This window comes from Ixodes scapularis, unplaced genomic scaffold (assembly GCF_016920785.2).
Source record: "Ixodes scapularis isolate PalLabHiFi unplaced genomic scaffold, ASM1692078v2 PGA_scaffold9__187_contigs__length_104089568, whole genome shotgun sequence".
Classification (NCBI taxonomy): domain Eukaryota; kingdom Metazoa; phylum Arthropoda; class Arachnida; order Ixodida; family Ixodidae; genus Ixodes; species Ixodes scapularis.
Genome location: NW_024609884.1, coordinates 52,191,158 through 52,207,341, shown reverse-complemented (window position 1 = coordinate 52,207,341; position 16,184 = coordinate 52,191,158). Strand labels below are relative to the sequence as shown.

The following is a 16,184-nucleotide window of genomic DNA, read 5'->3' as shown; positions in this document are numbered from 1 at the left end:
AGGCAGTTATTATGACGTGGCATTAGCTTTTGAAAGTCCTCCTCAAAGAAGGTTGCCGCCGGAATCCCACTCGTTCCATCATTCGTCAGCAAGTTCGTCACTTGCCGCATACAGTGTAATGCGTATGAAGGAAACCGCATGAAGCTTCAGGAAAGACAGGCAGAAGTCTTTGATGCTGGGGGGTCACTAAGGAACGTCTCCCTCGACCAACGAGGTAGAGGGACTTGGAGCGATAAACTGGCAGTTGAAAGTGACCCCCACCCGGCTGCCGCCATGCTGCACATTTTTGACCACTAGACACGTGACCTTAAAGCTTTACGTCTAGATTTTAACAGTGTACCGCGCACAGATACATGCTTTTTGATCGTTAATAACGGTACCGACGAGATAAATTATGTTTCGCTTGCTTTAAGTCCAAAATGTGCTTTTACGACAAAAACTCGGGCAGCTTCGCAAAGCCTCCGCTAGATGCCGTCAGCCGAGGTGCCGTATGTTGGGTTTTCATCGGAGCTAGACACTGATCTCTGGGTCTAACAGTACTGAAAAATAGTTTATCTTGGTTTTTACAGCAATCAAAATATAAATCTCGGCTCAGTTTTGCGTAAAAGGCTCAAGATTTGGTACGGCCACGTGTCTAGTGGTCAAAATTGTACAACATGGCGGCAGTCAGATGGGGTCCCTTTTGCCTGGTGAATGAGATACCACTTGTTCGCTCCAAGCCCCTCTACCTCGTTGACGGCGACTGACGGTCTTGTTAAACTGGTGATGGAATGACTGAGAACCCCGGCGGCAACCTTTGGGGAGGTCATTCAAAAGCTTATATTATATGCCACGTCGTAATAACTTGTATCTACATCTTGTTCTTCCGGAAGTCTCCTTCGATTAATTCCAGCTGCATAATCATTGGCTCAGTAGCCAATGACGCCAATTCTAAATAAGTGCCGTGTCCTAATATTTCCGCAAAGTACTCGGAGTGCCTGTCAGGAGGATCTACGGATACAGTAAGGGGGGAGGGGGGGGGGGGGGGGGGGGCTAAAACGAAAACCTGCCTTGCGACACCGGGCAAGACGCGAACGCATAAAACACTTCAGTGTCACATCGCGGACCTTATTCTGTATTTAAAATGTTACTTCCTTCCTTTCTTTTTTTTTTTTTTTGCATTGACATTTGCCAAGTTGTCTGCTTTGCGTGAAATTAGACGCACTGGCAATTTAGAATGAGGGTTCATGTCTAAGACAGTCGTCAGCGGCGTAGCTCGTTAACAGCATCGTCGCACGCATAAACTAAATTCAAACCAAATCCGCCTGTTGTCATCAACGAACACGCGAGGTGGTTGTTAATGCCTCATCGCCTTGTGTTGAAGGATGTAGGTATGTTGTTAAAAACAATCTAATACGCGGACGAACATTGAGATACAATGAAATTCTAAGCTATGAAATGAAATGAACCCTCTCAGGCTCTGGGTCTAGACATGTGAACAGCTTTACCTATGATAATAATGCAATTAATGCGAAGATGCAAGCGAGTTGGACAAGAATAACGATAGTAACCCCCGGAGAAAAGGAACAGGGGGGACAAAGGACAAGCACAAATCTCCAACCACAGCTAAGTGACTGGTGCGCGGCTTAAAAAAATCCACCTGGTCCTGGTATCGAACCAGGGACCTCTCCATTTTCAGTGGAGCGCTGTACCAACTGAACTAACCGGGAGTTAGACGTCAGTAGAGCAAACGGACTTTAACAGCTGCCACCGGTCGAAAACCAACAAGGTTGGACAAGGACCAGGCATATTTTTTTTAAGTCGCGCACCAGTCACCGAGCTGTGTTTGGAGATTTGTGTTTGTCCTTTGTCCCCCTTGTCCACCCTTCTCCAGGGACTATTATCGTTAACTATACCTAACATCGTTTCTTTTTGCCAGGTTCCTTTTCTTATCTTAAAAGCCCATTCCCGCAGTATTGTTGACTTTCGTGCGGGGGTTTACGTCGTGGTACGACCGCGAGTTACCACGGAGACCAAGCGACACGCAGCTTGGTTGCCGTGATAACTCGCCGTCGTACATTGACGTAAGTACGGACAACTTGGTCAAACTTAGTCAGGCACTACTGTGTTGACGGACCTTAATTCTTAACGCGAACAAGATATGAAGAAAATCCGCGCGTCTTCCTTCTCGCATAGTACGTGTGAGAGCCAATCATTCAGGCTTAAGAAAAGCGTTCATACGACTTTTTGCGCTAGGCAGAGATAACATTTAAGTTCAGAACAGCGACATGTACCGAGAGTTTGAACATGATGTCGACATACACCCATTCCCTACGCGAATCGATTATTGTGTTCACATATGCTAAGCACCTTCGTCATTCGCTTCTCCTTTCGCAATTGCCAACTTAACAGGAACGTGGTCAAAGCAGGGGCGAAATCTTGAAAATGAACCTGGTTTAACCCTCGGAATGGCAGTCGACGTTTTCCCAAGGGACGTGACACTTTCAGGGCCTTGAGAAAGATTTCTCATAGCGAAAAACCAGCAGCCCCTTTGAGAATTCCAAGAGGCTCCCTTCTAACTTCTTTAAGTGTTCATTTTATTTGTGAAACGTTTGACCTGCGCTCTAAGAAATGCCCAGCGCTTGTACTTATCCACAAAACACTCAAAGCGACAATCTCTGTGATCTACGAAATCGGCTCAGCGAATGATGTGGTGGAACATCTGTTAAAACTTCAAAATGAAGTCTGCGCTGTGTCATTACGGAATGCAAGCAGGACGCTTTGCATTGCCTAATGCCACAGCGCAGACTTCATTTTGAGGTCTAAACAGATGTTCCGCCTCATCATTCGCTGAGCTGATTTCGTAGATCGCAGAGATTGGCCCCTTCGAGTATTTTGCGGGTAAGCAGACGCGCAGGCATTTCTTAGAGTGTGTATACTCGTATACATTATCTGTTATCATATATTTGTTATATATTCTAAAACTAAAGTAAGAATTATTTCGTGTCATATTTTTTGTTTCTAGAAACATCGCACTGCAACAACCCTCTGGGGAGAGAAGCGAAAATTCGAAACGTAATCGCTGCCGTGGACTTACCTGAACCGCCGAGTAGTTCGATTGCTAGTCTGTGGTTAGCTGACACCGCTATAGTTCGTTGCGCCATAAGAATGCACGAGGGGCTTACCGTAAATTCTCTGAGAGAAATGGCGTCACAACGTCACTCGGAACGACCTGGCCCTTCGTTAGCGTTCTTCTTCCCAGATTGGCGGCCACAAAAAAAAAAAAAAAACGACGCTCAGCCTAAGGCACAGTGCGCCTCGGCGCACTCGGCGTCAGGCCAAGCCTCGTTTCTTGTGAACGGAGTCTCTCGTGCAGTTCATATATTGAAGCAGACTATAAAGAAGGGTTAAATATGCCTGCGGACCTGAGTTCAGGAGTTTACAAGTGTGCGCTAAATACAGTTTTTTTTTTCTCTCTCTTAATAGTACCAGGTCACTACGAAAGGCGTACCATAATTATTTACGCATTCTTATTTTTCTTCAGCTACCTGTCGCTTAGAAGTCGGTAGTATCTGCCTTCTAGACATGTTCCCTCTGGAGCCGAATGCCCTAGCGCCATCGGTGTGGCAGCTTTTTCATGCCCGTCGGTACTACTTTTTGGTATTGTGTCACACCGATTCCTGGACAAGTGCTTCCAGCTCGTCAATGATCGCGAAATGACGTCCACGCTATTTTTTTATGGCTTGAACGCGGTATGATTACTGTAGGACAGGTCAGGCCATACACATGCACAACCTAACGTGAAATAGCCATGTCGAAACAGGCATCAGCCAATCACGGCGTCGCCTGTGTTCATGGGGGGCCGCGTTTGACTGGCACCTGGTCGGGTTCGCTCATTTTTCCCGACGCGTCGTACGAGGCGTCAGACGTTTGGTAGAGCATGCGTACGTCTCGAGTCATAAACAAAAATGAGAAAAAAAAAAGCCGAGACGATGCCATTACGCGGTCATGAGCTGCAAGTAGTTTTCCAGGCGTGGGTGTGACTCACTAGCAAAAGCGGTTCCGACAGGGCATGGAAAGAGTGGTACACCGATGGGGCGGGTGCTTTCGGCTCCGGAGAGTATGTCGAGGAGGTGGACATGTCTACGCGCCTCTAAGTGACCGGCAGCTGCAGCAAAATAATAAAGTGTAAATCAATGTGGTTCGCGTTCATTTTTTCGGGGTCCCAAGCAGATATCAATAATTTCCTCTTACGTGTTAAATGCAAAGCGCCGAATATGGCGGGGCCCGGAAATTTGATCTGTGCCTTGGGGATAACAAAGTAGAGAGCTAGGCTAGTTGGTAAAAGCTGAGCATTGTGTAGGTGTAACCGCGAGTAACAACGAAGACTAAGAAAAGGAACACACAACAAAGGACGAACACAGACTCGCAACTAAGTGTTCGCTAGTGAAAACAGAAACCAGGAAAACATAAAAGGTACACTCAACCACGCACCTACCACCCAAACTGTCTCGTCACAATGGGCTTAATCTATCAACGCACCGCTAGCCCCCCATTCATAGTCAAAAAAAGCATTTTTTTTTCTATAGCGCCACCGATAGCTTGCTGATACATTGCGCTCCGTAATTAACGATGTGGAAGGCCTCTATCACTTCCCTCGTCACGTCATCTCGGTGCTTTCCTCAGGAAGAAGTCTCATTGAAGGCAGAGTTGCCACAAGAGAGCTGCGCAAGAGAGCTTGCCACAAGAGACCTCTCTCTTGTAGCAAGGTATATATTGGACAAATCGGTAGACGCTTCAACGACAGGCTCAGGGATCACGACTATTCCCTGAGAGCTACGGACGTTGGCCATCTATCGGTGCACTGCGAGACTGGCAAGTGCGAATCAGCCTTCGATGAGACTGCTCTCTTAAGAAAGCACCAAGATAAGGTGACGAGGGAAGTGATAGAGGCCTTCCACATCGTTAATTACGGAGCGCAATGTGTCAGCAAGCCATCGGTTGCGAGGTCGAAAAAGAAATGTTTTTTTTTTACTATGAATGGGAGGATAGCGATGCGGCTGATAGATGAAGCCCTTTGTGACGAGACAGTTTGGGCGGTGCATGCGTGTGTGAGTGTGTCTTTTATGTTTTCCTGGTTTCTGTTTTCCCCAGTAAACATTTACTTGCGAGTCAGCGCTCGTCCAGTGTTGTGTGTTCCTTTTGTTGCTCTTCGTTGTTACGCGCTGTTACACATACACCATATTAACCATCGGGATAACTTTTCTGTGCCAATGGAATCAAAGATATGTACGGGAGTGCGAACGCTCACGCACCTTGAGCTCCGATGAAAGGTGTGCACGCGCACTCCTCCCCTCTTCGGAAATGCCACCGAACGTTGTCCCCGATTACAAGGTTACACCAAAGGCCGATTTGTTGTGTCCACACACTCTCAGTGCTCTTGCATTAGCAGGGCTCTATGTGGTCTCAGAATGCTGTGCGGAAACGTTGACGCGCAGTTCGCAGCGCTGGATCATTGTGATCGCTTGACAGAAATTAGAAAATAGTGAGACCGAAAACCTCTCGGTGTAAAAAAAGGTGTCTGCTCGGGGAGACTAAGCTAATACTTCCACTTATCCATGTTCCAACACAGATGGCTTTCGTTCTGTTTTTCGTTCACAACAATTTCTAAGGGAATGTTAACTGCTGCGAGGAACACTGACAAGGTAAATTCCACATAGTTCAGAGAATCATCAATAAGCCCCTAATGTGTATTTGTATGCACAATAAGAACACTACCGGGTCTTCTAGCACCGCAAAATGTGTTTATGTGCATAGATATCTGCAGTCCGTATGATATGGCAGTTTCGAAGGAACCTAAAACCATATCTAGCTGCAATTAATGTTTTAAAGATATGCCAGTTTATTATAATTGCGATATTTGCATTTCTTTGCACTGCCCAGATTCAATCACTGCTCTTTTTTTAACTTCATAGGAATCTTGCGTTAGCTCATTCCTAAAACTTGCATCACATAAGAATTAAAAAGAACACATTTAATAATACATGAGAGATAAAGTATCGGTTTGACGGTTTTGTATATGTGTTGAATGCTCATGTCCTCAAATGCGCTATGACAAAAAAATGCAAAGCCTAAGACAGGCTTTTTTACAACCCATGTGTCAGGCGTATGCCCTGACTACTACCCGTTCTACACCGACATATCAATGACTCCTTATGAACGGTAGTTAACGATCCAGCTCACTTATTCTCTAAGTGCCTTTGATCTAAATGTCTCTCTAGATATGCTCGTGTGGCAGGGGTGTAAGCCATCCAACAGCCGTGCCACACGAGCATTTAGAAAGCATTTGATGTGAAACACTCTCAGCAATCGGCGAACCAGCGAGTTTCCTCTGTAGCATGAAAATCCAGGAGAATCGGATGACAAGTGTAAAAGAAATTTGATATACACTGTACTTTGACAGGATAATAAAGACACATTTAATTCTTTAGGTTGACGCCGCAAAGAAGATTTTCTGCTACTCAAGTAAGTTTAACTAAAACCGGTGATCGCTTGTTTGCGCTAACTGTGTGGCACTCTGTACACTCTGCACCGCAAAGACGGTGCGCCAGATGTACGTTAAAAGCTTTTGGTAAACTATCTTAGCGTAAAAATTAACTTGACCGAGACTGCACTGAATTAAATGTATCATAAGCAGGTCAAGATAAGACAGCCGCAGCGAATGCGCCTCCGAACTCCAATGAGATGCAGTTTTTCTCATGTCTCTCTCTCTCTCTTTCTCTCTCCTGCCCACCTTCGCTGTACTTCGATGACCTGTACGATGATCTTGAGTAAGACATGTTGAGTCCTTGTTGCCTGCAAAGACAAAGTTGAAAGAAAACAGACTGTCACAATATGAACGGGCAAAACGCACACAAATGTAATTAAAGTCACCCGTAGATCTTAAATGGTAGAGCCAGCCAAAAAGCAATGGTAGAGCGAGAACCAGGAAGGCAAGAGCCCGCCAAAAGTGCATCGTCACAACGCTTTGTGGGTTTTCTACCACCGTCTAAAACCAATGACGCCTAGAAATAAAAAAAAAAAACTCTTCGAGAAACTCTTTGCGGGTCGGACCGAACGCAACAGCACAGTGACTGAGCATGACGGGTGCGGTATTCGTAGAATGCTCGTCGTTACATTTCTATTTTTCACATTTGCACTTCTTCTTCAGCGGTACGTCAAAAGTGAATTGCCTTATTTATATATTTATTTTTTTGCTGCAAGCGTCTTATTTTAACGATATCTCAAAGAATCCCCCAACCACAAAATCGCGGAAAGGAAGTGAAAAATTAACAAATTTAAATTTCGATTGCTTCGTAGGTCTGCAGAGTAGTACAGTACAAGGCAGGATGGTCACTCGTTTTGTTCACGAGCTCGTCCAAATCGAGTGTGGAAGTTGTATCAAGTAAGAGTTTCTATGAATAGGATAAGAATGGAGCCTAGTCAAGCGACATGAGTCGCCTTTTGCCCGGTTCCCCAAGAAATATGCCTAAATAAAACGATTTTTGATTGATTTCGATAACATATTATAGGCGTGAATCATGCTGAGTGACTAGCGATGGAGCCTAGTCAGGTGACATGAACCGCCTCTTTCATCACCCTCCCAGACGTATTTTTGAATAAAATTATTTTGATTGATATTTATAATATAATATAGTCCACTTTAGTTATTTTGAATCAGGCTGAGCGCAAGCTACTCATATGTGTTAATAATAATAATAATGTTTTGTGAATGTTTATGCAGCCGGAAGTTAGTCAGCGGGCGTCTGGGCGTCTGGGCCGGTTTGCTCATCTTCTGGCCGCGGCCGCAGTGGCGGCCAAGAGGGATTTTTATGTCACGTGACCAGCTCCATGGGGACATGCAAGTACCTAGCGTCCTTGCCTAATGGCAGAAAAATCCGTGTCACTTCGAGTACAGAAGTTTCATTTCGCTCGCAGAAATTGACCGCTGAGGCTTTCAACGGGAGTCCAATTAATTATCGCCCCTTTATATTTCAGGAGCAGCGGGTAAAGTTACGGCCAGGGAAGGGAAATATGAGCCAAAATAAAAGAAAAAAGCTTTCAGCCTTTCCACTCTGGTGAAGAAGGAAGAGCAGCGGAGCTATGGGGTTCTGTTCACGGCTTTTTTTTTTGTTTTGTTTAGTGGCTTTTGTTCTCGGCGCTGGCTTTGCAGGCGAGCGATCTGCTCTTCTTTCGCAAGGGAATCTGAAGCGCTCGACGCTGTGAAACTTTAGGCGATAGCGGCTGCGCGGCGGTTGCTGAACCATCCGCGCTGCTGCGCACATCGCCTCTCATTCCGCTCCCGCTCTTCTTCGGGTATGTATGTATGTATGTATGTATGTATGTATGAATGTATGCATTCATGCATGTATGTATGTATGTATGTATGCATGTATGTGTGTGTATGTGTGTGTGTGTATGTATGTATGTATGTATGTATGTGTGTGTATGCATGTATGTATGCATGTATATTTGCAGTGCGATCTCTTTTCAACGAAAGTCTATGGTATAGACGTGCCAAAAACTGAAACAAAACAATAAACCACTGGTGTCACCGATGCGTTTTCCACCATGTCTCGAGTCGCCACTTAGAGCAGGCTATATCATATGGTTGTGTTCCTCAGTAAAACCGTAGAAAGGTTGTTCGTAAGTAAAACTGTAAAATCAGTAAAATTGAAGAAAGGTGTTCTTCTGAAGAAAAGTTGCCGCCATCTATGAGCGACGGCGGCAACCAATTGTCTGCTAGCCGCCGTCGCTCATAGATGGCGCTAGCTGTCCAGAGTTCGGGGTCATCATTTCTAATCCGGCAGACACGATCCATTTCTAATCCGGCGAACTGTGATCATTTTTACGAATCGTTCTTGCTATTTCTGAGTCGTCGTTTCTTGCTAAACATCTGTTTTAATAGTTAGTTTCACTAAATGCAGCAAATGTATATTTTGTCCCAAAACGTCTGGCTAGGCTACCTGTTGCGTGTTTTCGCCACTTTCGGTTCTGCAGCACCTGCATTTCTTTCAACCGCTTCTTGGCCGATTGCTAAACCGTCACCGACCGACCGACCGACGCACTGACTACGACTGATTTGCAGACTTATCAACACTCTGTATGTGTCTGACAACCTAAAGACATGTCATCTAGGTCGAGACGCCTTGCTCGGCGAGAACGTATGTATCGGCAGTATGGCATTCTGATGCTAGGCTGGGAACGCGTGTTCCGAGACCGCCTTAAAGTGAAAGGTTAATCCCGTTTGTTTCCGTTTTACGACTTTCTCAGACGTTTCACTTGCTGCTGTGCCTGTAGGATTTCGCTCAATCAATGCATTCACGGCTGCTAGTTTTTTTTTGTTTTTTTTTAAGTTTCAATTTTTTTAATTGATACAACTGCCGTGTGTATTAGTACTCAATAGTCGCATCCTGTTATTAAAAATAGGCGAAGAAAGAGCGTTTTATATTTAAAAACACATAAAATTGTAGTTGTTGGGGAAAGGATACTTGTTTCAGCTCTGTTTGTATGCAAGTCATCCGATGCTGTCATCTTAGTTTCCTTTTAATGAACATTATAAAACGGTCGTATTAGCGCACTAACTTGGATTGATGTTTTTTTCTTCAGGTGTGTCGATTCAACAGGTGGGACAAACAAAAACACAGGACGCCAGATTCACGGAACGATCTTACACCAAAAATGTGCGTACGACAAAAGGTAAGAACAAAAGTAAGGTAAGCGCAAGAGTTACGAAGTTATCGTAACTCTTGCGCAGGTTACGACGGAATCCTACGACAGCTCCGGAGCTGTCTTACGCACTTTTTACGATCAAATCAACATGGCCGACAGCTTCGCTCAGTTTTTTGGTCGCGACGACCAACGGATATTTATTTTTTAACGTGCTCTTCTCGCGCGTCCCGACTTCAAGCAGCAAGAAAGAAGAAGGCAGTACTTGAAACCGACCACGACGAATATCAATGCTGGATCCACAACCACCCGGGAAAAGCTACAACGGCAACGATCCCACCGAAGAAACGAGTTCGGCATAATAAAGACTTAGCAGGCACTCCGACCTGCTCCAAGGTAGCGTTGCTCCGACGGTCCTTGGCCAAGACCGTCTGCCCACGACCGGCTGGCTTGCTGAATGGAATATGCCCGCGCGACCCTTGTGGACCCTTCCTGTATTAATAGTTTGATCGCTGAACTCAATTTTAGATTACGAAGTCAATCTCTTCCCCTTGTAATCTCCTTGCTTCCCGAGGCAGCGGTGACGAACGCTGTCGTCGAAAAGGGACTCTCATGGATTCTATCTCCTTGTTTTATGTAATATAGAGCTCAAATAAACACCGTGTGGATTACCTTCGCAACGCGGTATGTACACTTCGTTATTAGTATGCCATTTTTATTCTGACACGATGGTACGTCACTGTCAAGCTATAACAGTTCGTGGGAGCTACGCGATGCCGGTCCAACCTTTCTTTGTCGAGTGTCACGTCAGAATCGGGTTGCAGTCGTAAAAGATCGGTCCCGAAGCGCTTACCAAGACGCGGTTCAACAGCGTGAATGCTGCACTTCGATCAAACGCGCAAGTCCGCTCCGAATGTGAACAGACATTTACGTGACTTTTGCTGACACTCTCGTAGTTCAAACAACGTCGGGTCGGTCCTGCATCTCCGAGGCCGCGAAAAACGCCGCGGCGATTTGTTTCTATCAACGCCGCTTTGCAAACGACTGGCAGGGGTCGTCTTCTTTTAGCAACGATGACAGTTGTGTTGACTTCGTAGCGATCGAGTTCGCAGCAGTCAACGGAAGCGGTTACGCATCCCGCCTTGGCATTCGGGCGCGTTTAAATCCTGTTAGCGTCGACATATCACTGCACGGACACGAACCCCAGACAAGCGGTAGCGGAAAGGCTGCCTGTGTTTGTTATTAACCATCCATGTGCTCCGAACCATGCCGAGCTCTCCGATTGGTTGTTCTTGTTATCGAAGACGCCGTTGCCATAGCAGCAGCCCGCTCTCGCGGGGATCGGAAGCTTGCGTTACACCGGAAGTTCTAGTTTTTCCGTACGAAAACGTCGCTTTCCTCTTCTCACTTAAGAACGCGCTCGTGAATACTAATTTCTCCCCTTCGATGTTCTTAACTTGCTAACTTTTTAGCTAAGTTGTCGTAACCTAAGAAGCTCTTTGCGAATCTGGGCTAGGGTCTTGGGCTAGGGTCTTACATCGGCGCTTGGGCGTAAGCCCAAGCTCCGATGTAAACGTGATAGCGAACCTCCGAAGACAGCGCGCTCTCTGACGACGCAGTTTTGGCGCCATTTCATTGGTACCTTTCGTGTCGCCGACGTGTTTTCGTACTTTTCGTGTCGCCGACGTGTTCTCGCTCAAGGACTTTGAAGGTCAACTGAACGATGAGATATATAAGGCGTCCGCCTTAATAAAAAAACGTGTAAGGCGCAGCCGTGCAAGTGGACGAGTTCTAAAAAGGATCACAGTTAAAAAGTAAGCCACATGACCAAAATATAAATTTATAAAAATTAAAGGAAAAACATCGTAACGCGATTTGAGCCCGGAACTTTAACGCCGCGACAAGAAGTCCCTCCTCTCTTACCTCTCGATTACAGCAGACATGTTTTTTTTTGTTTTTTTTTGCTGTTTTTTTATTGTCGATTACAGCTGGTGGCTGAAGTCGGGTCGCCGGCGCAGATATATAAATATATTGCCACTGCTTTTATCTCGCGTAATTTCTCTTTTATTTTGGATCATATTTACCTTCCCTGGCCGTAACTTTACCTGCCGCTCCTGAAGTACACAGGGGTGGGGTTAATTGGACTCCATTTAAAAGCCTCTGTGGTCAGTTTCTGCGAGCGAAATTAAACTTTTGTACTCGAAGCGACACGGATTTCTCCGCCATTAGGCAGGAACGCTAGGTACTTCCATGACCCCATGGAGCTGGCCACGTGACATAAAAATCCTTCTTGGCCGCAACCGTGACCGCGGCCGCGAGATGAGCAAACCGCCCCAGGTGTCTCAGCTGTAGACGAGCAATTTAGCCAGTGCAGTACAACCGCTAGCCTGAGGTCTTTAACAGAGCACCACGCAGTAGTGGAACACGACCGCACGTCGGTGCAATGCTCATCCAGATCGAAACGGGCAGGGGTGAGGTCCAGCTGGTCCGGTGACTGATTTATATTTCAGTAACCGGCAATAGATTAATCTTTGAGCTACCGAGTGACGGTTTTCCAAGCATTCGCTCGGTTGTCGGTCAAGTTTGGACGCGCTGTAACTTAAATGTGTTAAGCAACATATAAAAAAGCGAAAAGAGCGGCAGAATTAACGTTGTCAATGAAGATGCTTTGAAAGGACCACTGCTTAAAATTGCGTTCCAAAAGATACAAAAAGGCATCAGTCCGTCACTTTTTGACTATCGCTCATAATATGTTAATACAGGAATGTAACTAGATTGAGTGATTTAACGAGATGTTCCCGTCCGTTCCTTCAATCATTCCTTCACTATTGCATAATTTCTTCCAACGACCTTCGACGTCTTTGTTGCTTGGACTTCGGAAAACAATAATTACGTGTCAAACTGATCCCATAATCAGATACTCGTTGCGTGACACAAGATGTCACCGACCACAATATAGTAAGCAAGCTTCCTGCGTCGTGTGATCACTCCACCGGCTAACCATAATAGTCCTAATTTTAATCCCCGACCACGGTGGAAGAAATACATTTAGGTGATGACTGGCCGCTCTTCCCGCGGGGAGCGCGCGACCAGATCGTGTTCGGAGCTAGCCTCGAACCAGGAGTAGTTAGTTCCGCGCCGCCGCGGAAGGCGCTGGGCTATAATGAGCACCATGGCTATAAGGTCTCTCCTCGGCGGCCACGGTGTCGGTGGCTTAGCGTGCTGGCCTTTTTCGCGGTGTGGTGGTATGGTGGTGGTGTGCGACCTGGCCTCGTGTTTTTCTTTGGTGCTTTGTCGATCACAGGTGCCACTATCGTGCACGAAGGTGAGCCTTAACCCGAAGAAGAAGAAGTTTTGCTATAAGGCTGGGAAAGACGTGCTTCGTTCCCAACTTCAATTCGGAGTACCGGAACTATGCAGACCGAGTGTCTTTGTTTAAAACTGCATCGAATGACGCTCGCCTTTAGCAGTAGCGTCGTGCAATCCCGAGGGCCGATCGCAAGTTACTACCTAGTGATCATGTTTGTGCCAAGCATTTTCCCGATGAACTGATACCGAAATGGTATCATGCGGAGTTCGGTGGGAGAGTTCTCCACGCTGCAAAGAAGCCTGTGCTTTCTGTAGACGCTGTTCTGAGCATTTTCCCGGGCTGCCCGAAGCACCTTACACGTTACCTGTAATACCTTTAAGGCCTGTAAGACAGGGTGACCCCATATTGTGAGTCTATAGATGAAAATTGATTTATGTCTTATAACCGCTACTACTGTTTGACTTTCAGTCACTGTGTCATCATTTCAGTCAGCATGTCACCATACTGTGTCATCATTTCAGTTAGTATGTCATCATAAATAAAAATATTTTCTGCTCACATGGTCTACATGTACCACAGTATGAGGTGACATTGTATGTATAAACCATTTGTAATGCTAATACATTTCTGCGCATGTAAAGAAATATTTAGCCCCCATTATGTAACATTATTAGAATTTATTTTTTTCCATAAGAAGGCAGCAGCAGGGTGGAAAAAATTCCCTGACCTCCTATAAAGCCAAGCAAACGGAACTGTTACCAAACATGCTGCCGGACAAAACATGCGAGCACGACCCAGCTGTTTAACGGAATTATTTTAAATTACTCTAAATTATTTAAAGCCCAGTAGATTCGGTTGGGAAGTTCTGTATGTATACGAGTATTTTTTGTCAAGTTGGGTCATCGTCGGAATGTTTTCGTTTAAAAAACTGCAACTGCACGGGGGAAAAGGCAATCAGTGCCAACGCCGCCAACATAAATTCATCATTTCACCACACAGTACACAGGGACCGAGTAAACAAGGCACAACTTCCCTCACGAGCCCTCTATACAAGCCTTCACAAGCCCCTCTATACTTGGGCGCCATCTATCCCGTGCGAGTGAAGCGCGCTCGGTGCGCCGAACATAATGCGGTCGCCGCGTTCGACAGAGAGTCATCACCTAAACGCATTTGTTCCACCGTGCCCCCAACGTATCCAAACAAAATTGTAAAAAAAAAAAAAAAAAAATCGCTAGGCTATTAGAGGACACATATCAATTAAACTTTCTAAGTCGTTTTTTTTTTTTGCGTTTTTTTTTGGTCCCAAAACGTAATTTTTTTTATCTATACACCCTCTTCTATGGGTAACGCACCTTAATATTCGTGTGAAAACTCTCACCTAGTCACTTTTCCCACATCTTCTTTTTTTTTTTCTCGTGCCAGGGATGTAATGTTACTAACCAAACCACTAATTTTCTTAATCTTAATCCTAATAATCTTAGTACGATTGCACAACATATGTCCTATCTCTTTTTTTAGTTGTCTCACCCAGTCATCCCCAGACACCAGCCAGATATAGCTGACCCCAAAATATGTCCCGTCAAAAAGAAAAAAAAGAAAGTAAGTTGGAAACATTCTTTCCAGCCAAACAGCCACACCTGCTCTTTTTCAGTGGGAACAACCAGAAAGGAGGCCAGCTTGCGGTTGAAACCTCAGCAATTCTGGAAGCTGGCCCAAATCCAGAATCGTCGACCCCAGCGCCGCCCGCAAGAACAGCCGACTCGCCTTGGCTCTTGGACACGTCGCAATGTGCAGATAGTGACGGCGCTTCCTGCTTGTATATATATATATATATATTTTTTTTTTTGCCTTTCATTTATGCTAGCGTATTTGTTCCGGCATCCAGTTGTTTTATATAAATTTTTAAAGCAGAAAGAGAGAGAGAGGGTGTGTGTGTGTGCTGTGTGTGTGTGCGCGCGCGTGCTTGGCTACAGAATCCGAAGTGGGAAGGAAAGACGCACCCGGCAGAATTCAGGCTGTTGCAACAGACAGTCGGGCCACGGTCTTTTGGGCTACCATATATGCGAGAGGTTCTCGCGTTTCTAAGTTATTTTATAAAATTGAAAGTAAATAATCAAGATCGTAATAGAGCTCGTCTGTTATTTTACAATTGCGATAACTGTTTATGGTGCTATCGATCTTTATTCTATATAATGCGGTATATGACCTAAAATAAAGAGTGATGACGAAATGCGCCGAGTTATTGGTCAGCCTCTATATAAATATCGTTACGTATGTTGCTTTAATAAAATGTGTATTATAGGTGGATCATGTCTTCTATTTGTCCAGTAAACTTAAGCCTCAGCTCGGAGCACGTGTAGCCAAAGCTCGCGCTGCAGAACCTGCATGGATCCTGGGTTCAATCCACCACCCCTGCCCGTTTTCATTTGGATAAGCATCGTACCAGCGTGCGGTCGTTTATCACTACTGCGTGGTGCACGTTAAAGACCCCAAGCTAGCAATTGTACTCTATTGACTGAATTTCTCACGTACAGCTGAGACGGCTGTAAAAACATACATACAGCAGAATTATTACGATTATTCGTTTCTGGAAGGGAACCGGAACTCCGGATTGGAAATACAAGTTAACCTGATTGACAGAGACAACCTGGCCCTACGTCCTTAACATTTCGTGTTCAGGCTCACAAGTGAAGAATGTGGATGGGACCAAAATAACGCGGCGGAGTACCTGGGGCGAACCGCAGAGTTCTCCGACGTCTTGGTAGCGGAAACGTTACTTTTGTCAGTCTTCTGTCTTTTGTGTCGTTTCCTTCGTCTAACACTCGTGCCCCTCGCGTCCAAATAAACTAGAAAAATAACATTAAAAAGGAGTGCGACCCATCTAAACAACAAATAGAAAAATAACACTCTGGTGGCGCCATCTAGTTGGGCCATCTAAAGTCTCGCTCTCTTTATGTGCTGCGGAGCACGTCTCCGGTTCCTCCACTAGGGTGCACCAGATCGAGTGTGTTCTAAAATAGATGTGCGCTACGAACGCCCTTAGTGCGCCGGTGTGCTTGACAGGGACAGTAAACAGACTCAGCGAGAGTAACGCCATCTTCCGCCTTTGCTTGCAAACAAACGTTCAATCGATGACATCGCAAAATCGGCGTAGTACTGTTAGGCACAACAAAACGACCACCGTTCG

General features: G+C 45.5%; 1 protein-coding gene across 2 annotated transcripts in view; it reads right to left on the bottom strand.

The window, feature by feature from the left end:
- Positions 1 to 16,184, bottom strand: part of LOC8043039 (obscurin) — a 228,802-nt gene that overhangs the window by 175,656 nt on the left and 36,962 nt on the right. For both annotated transcript variants that reach the window (XM_040216617.2, XM_040216616.3), the window contains exon 2: positions 6,773 to 6,834. In XM_040216617.2, the coding sequence (XP_040072551.1) occupies positions 6,773 to 6,818 (46 nt within the window). In that variant the 5' untranslated portion in view covers positions 6,819 to 6,834. The remainder of the gene's footprint in view (positions 1 to 6,772; positions 6,835 to 16,184) is intronic.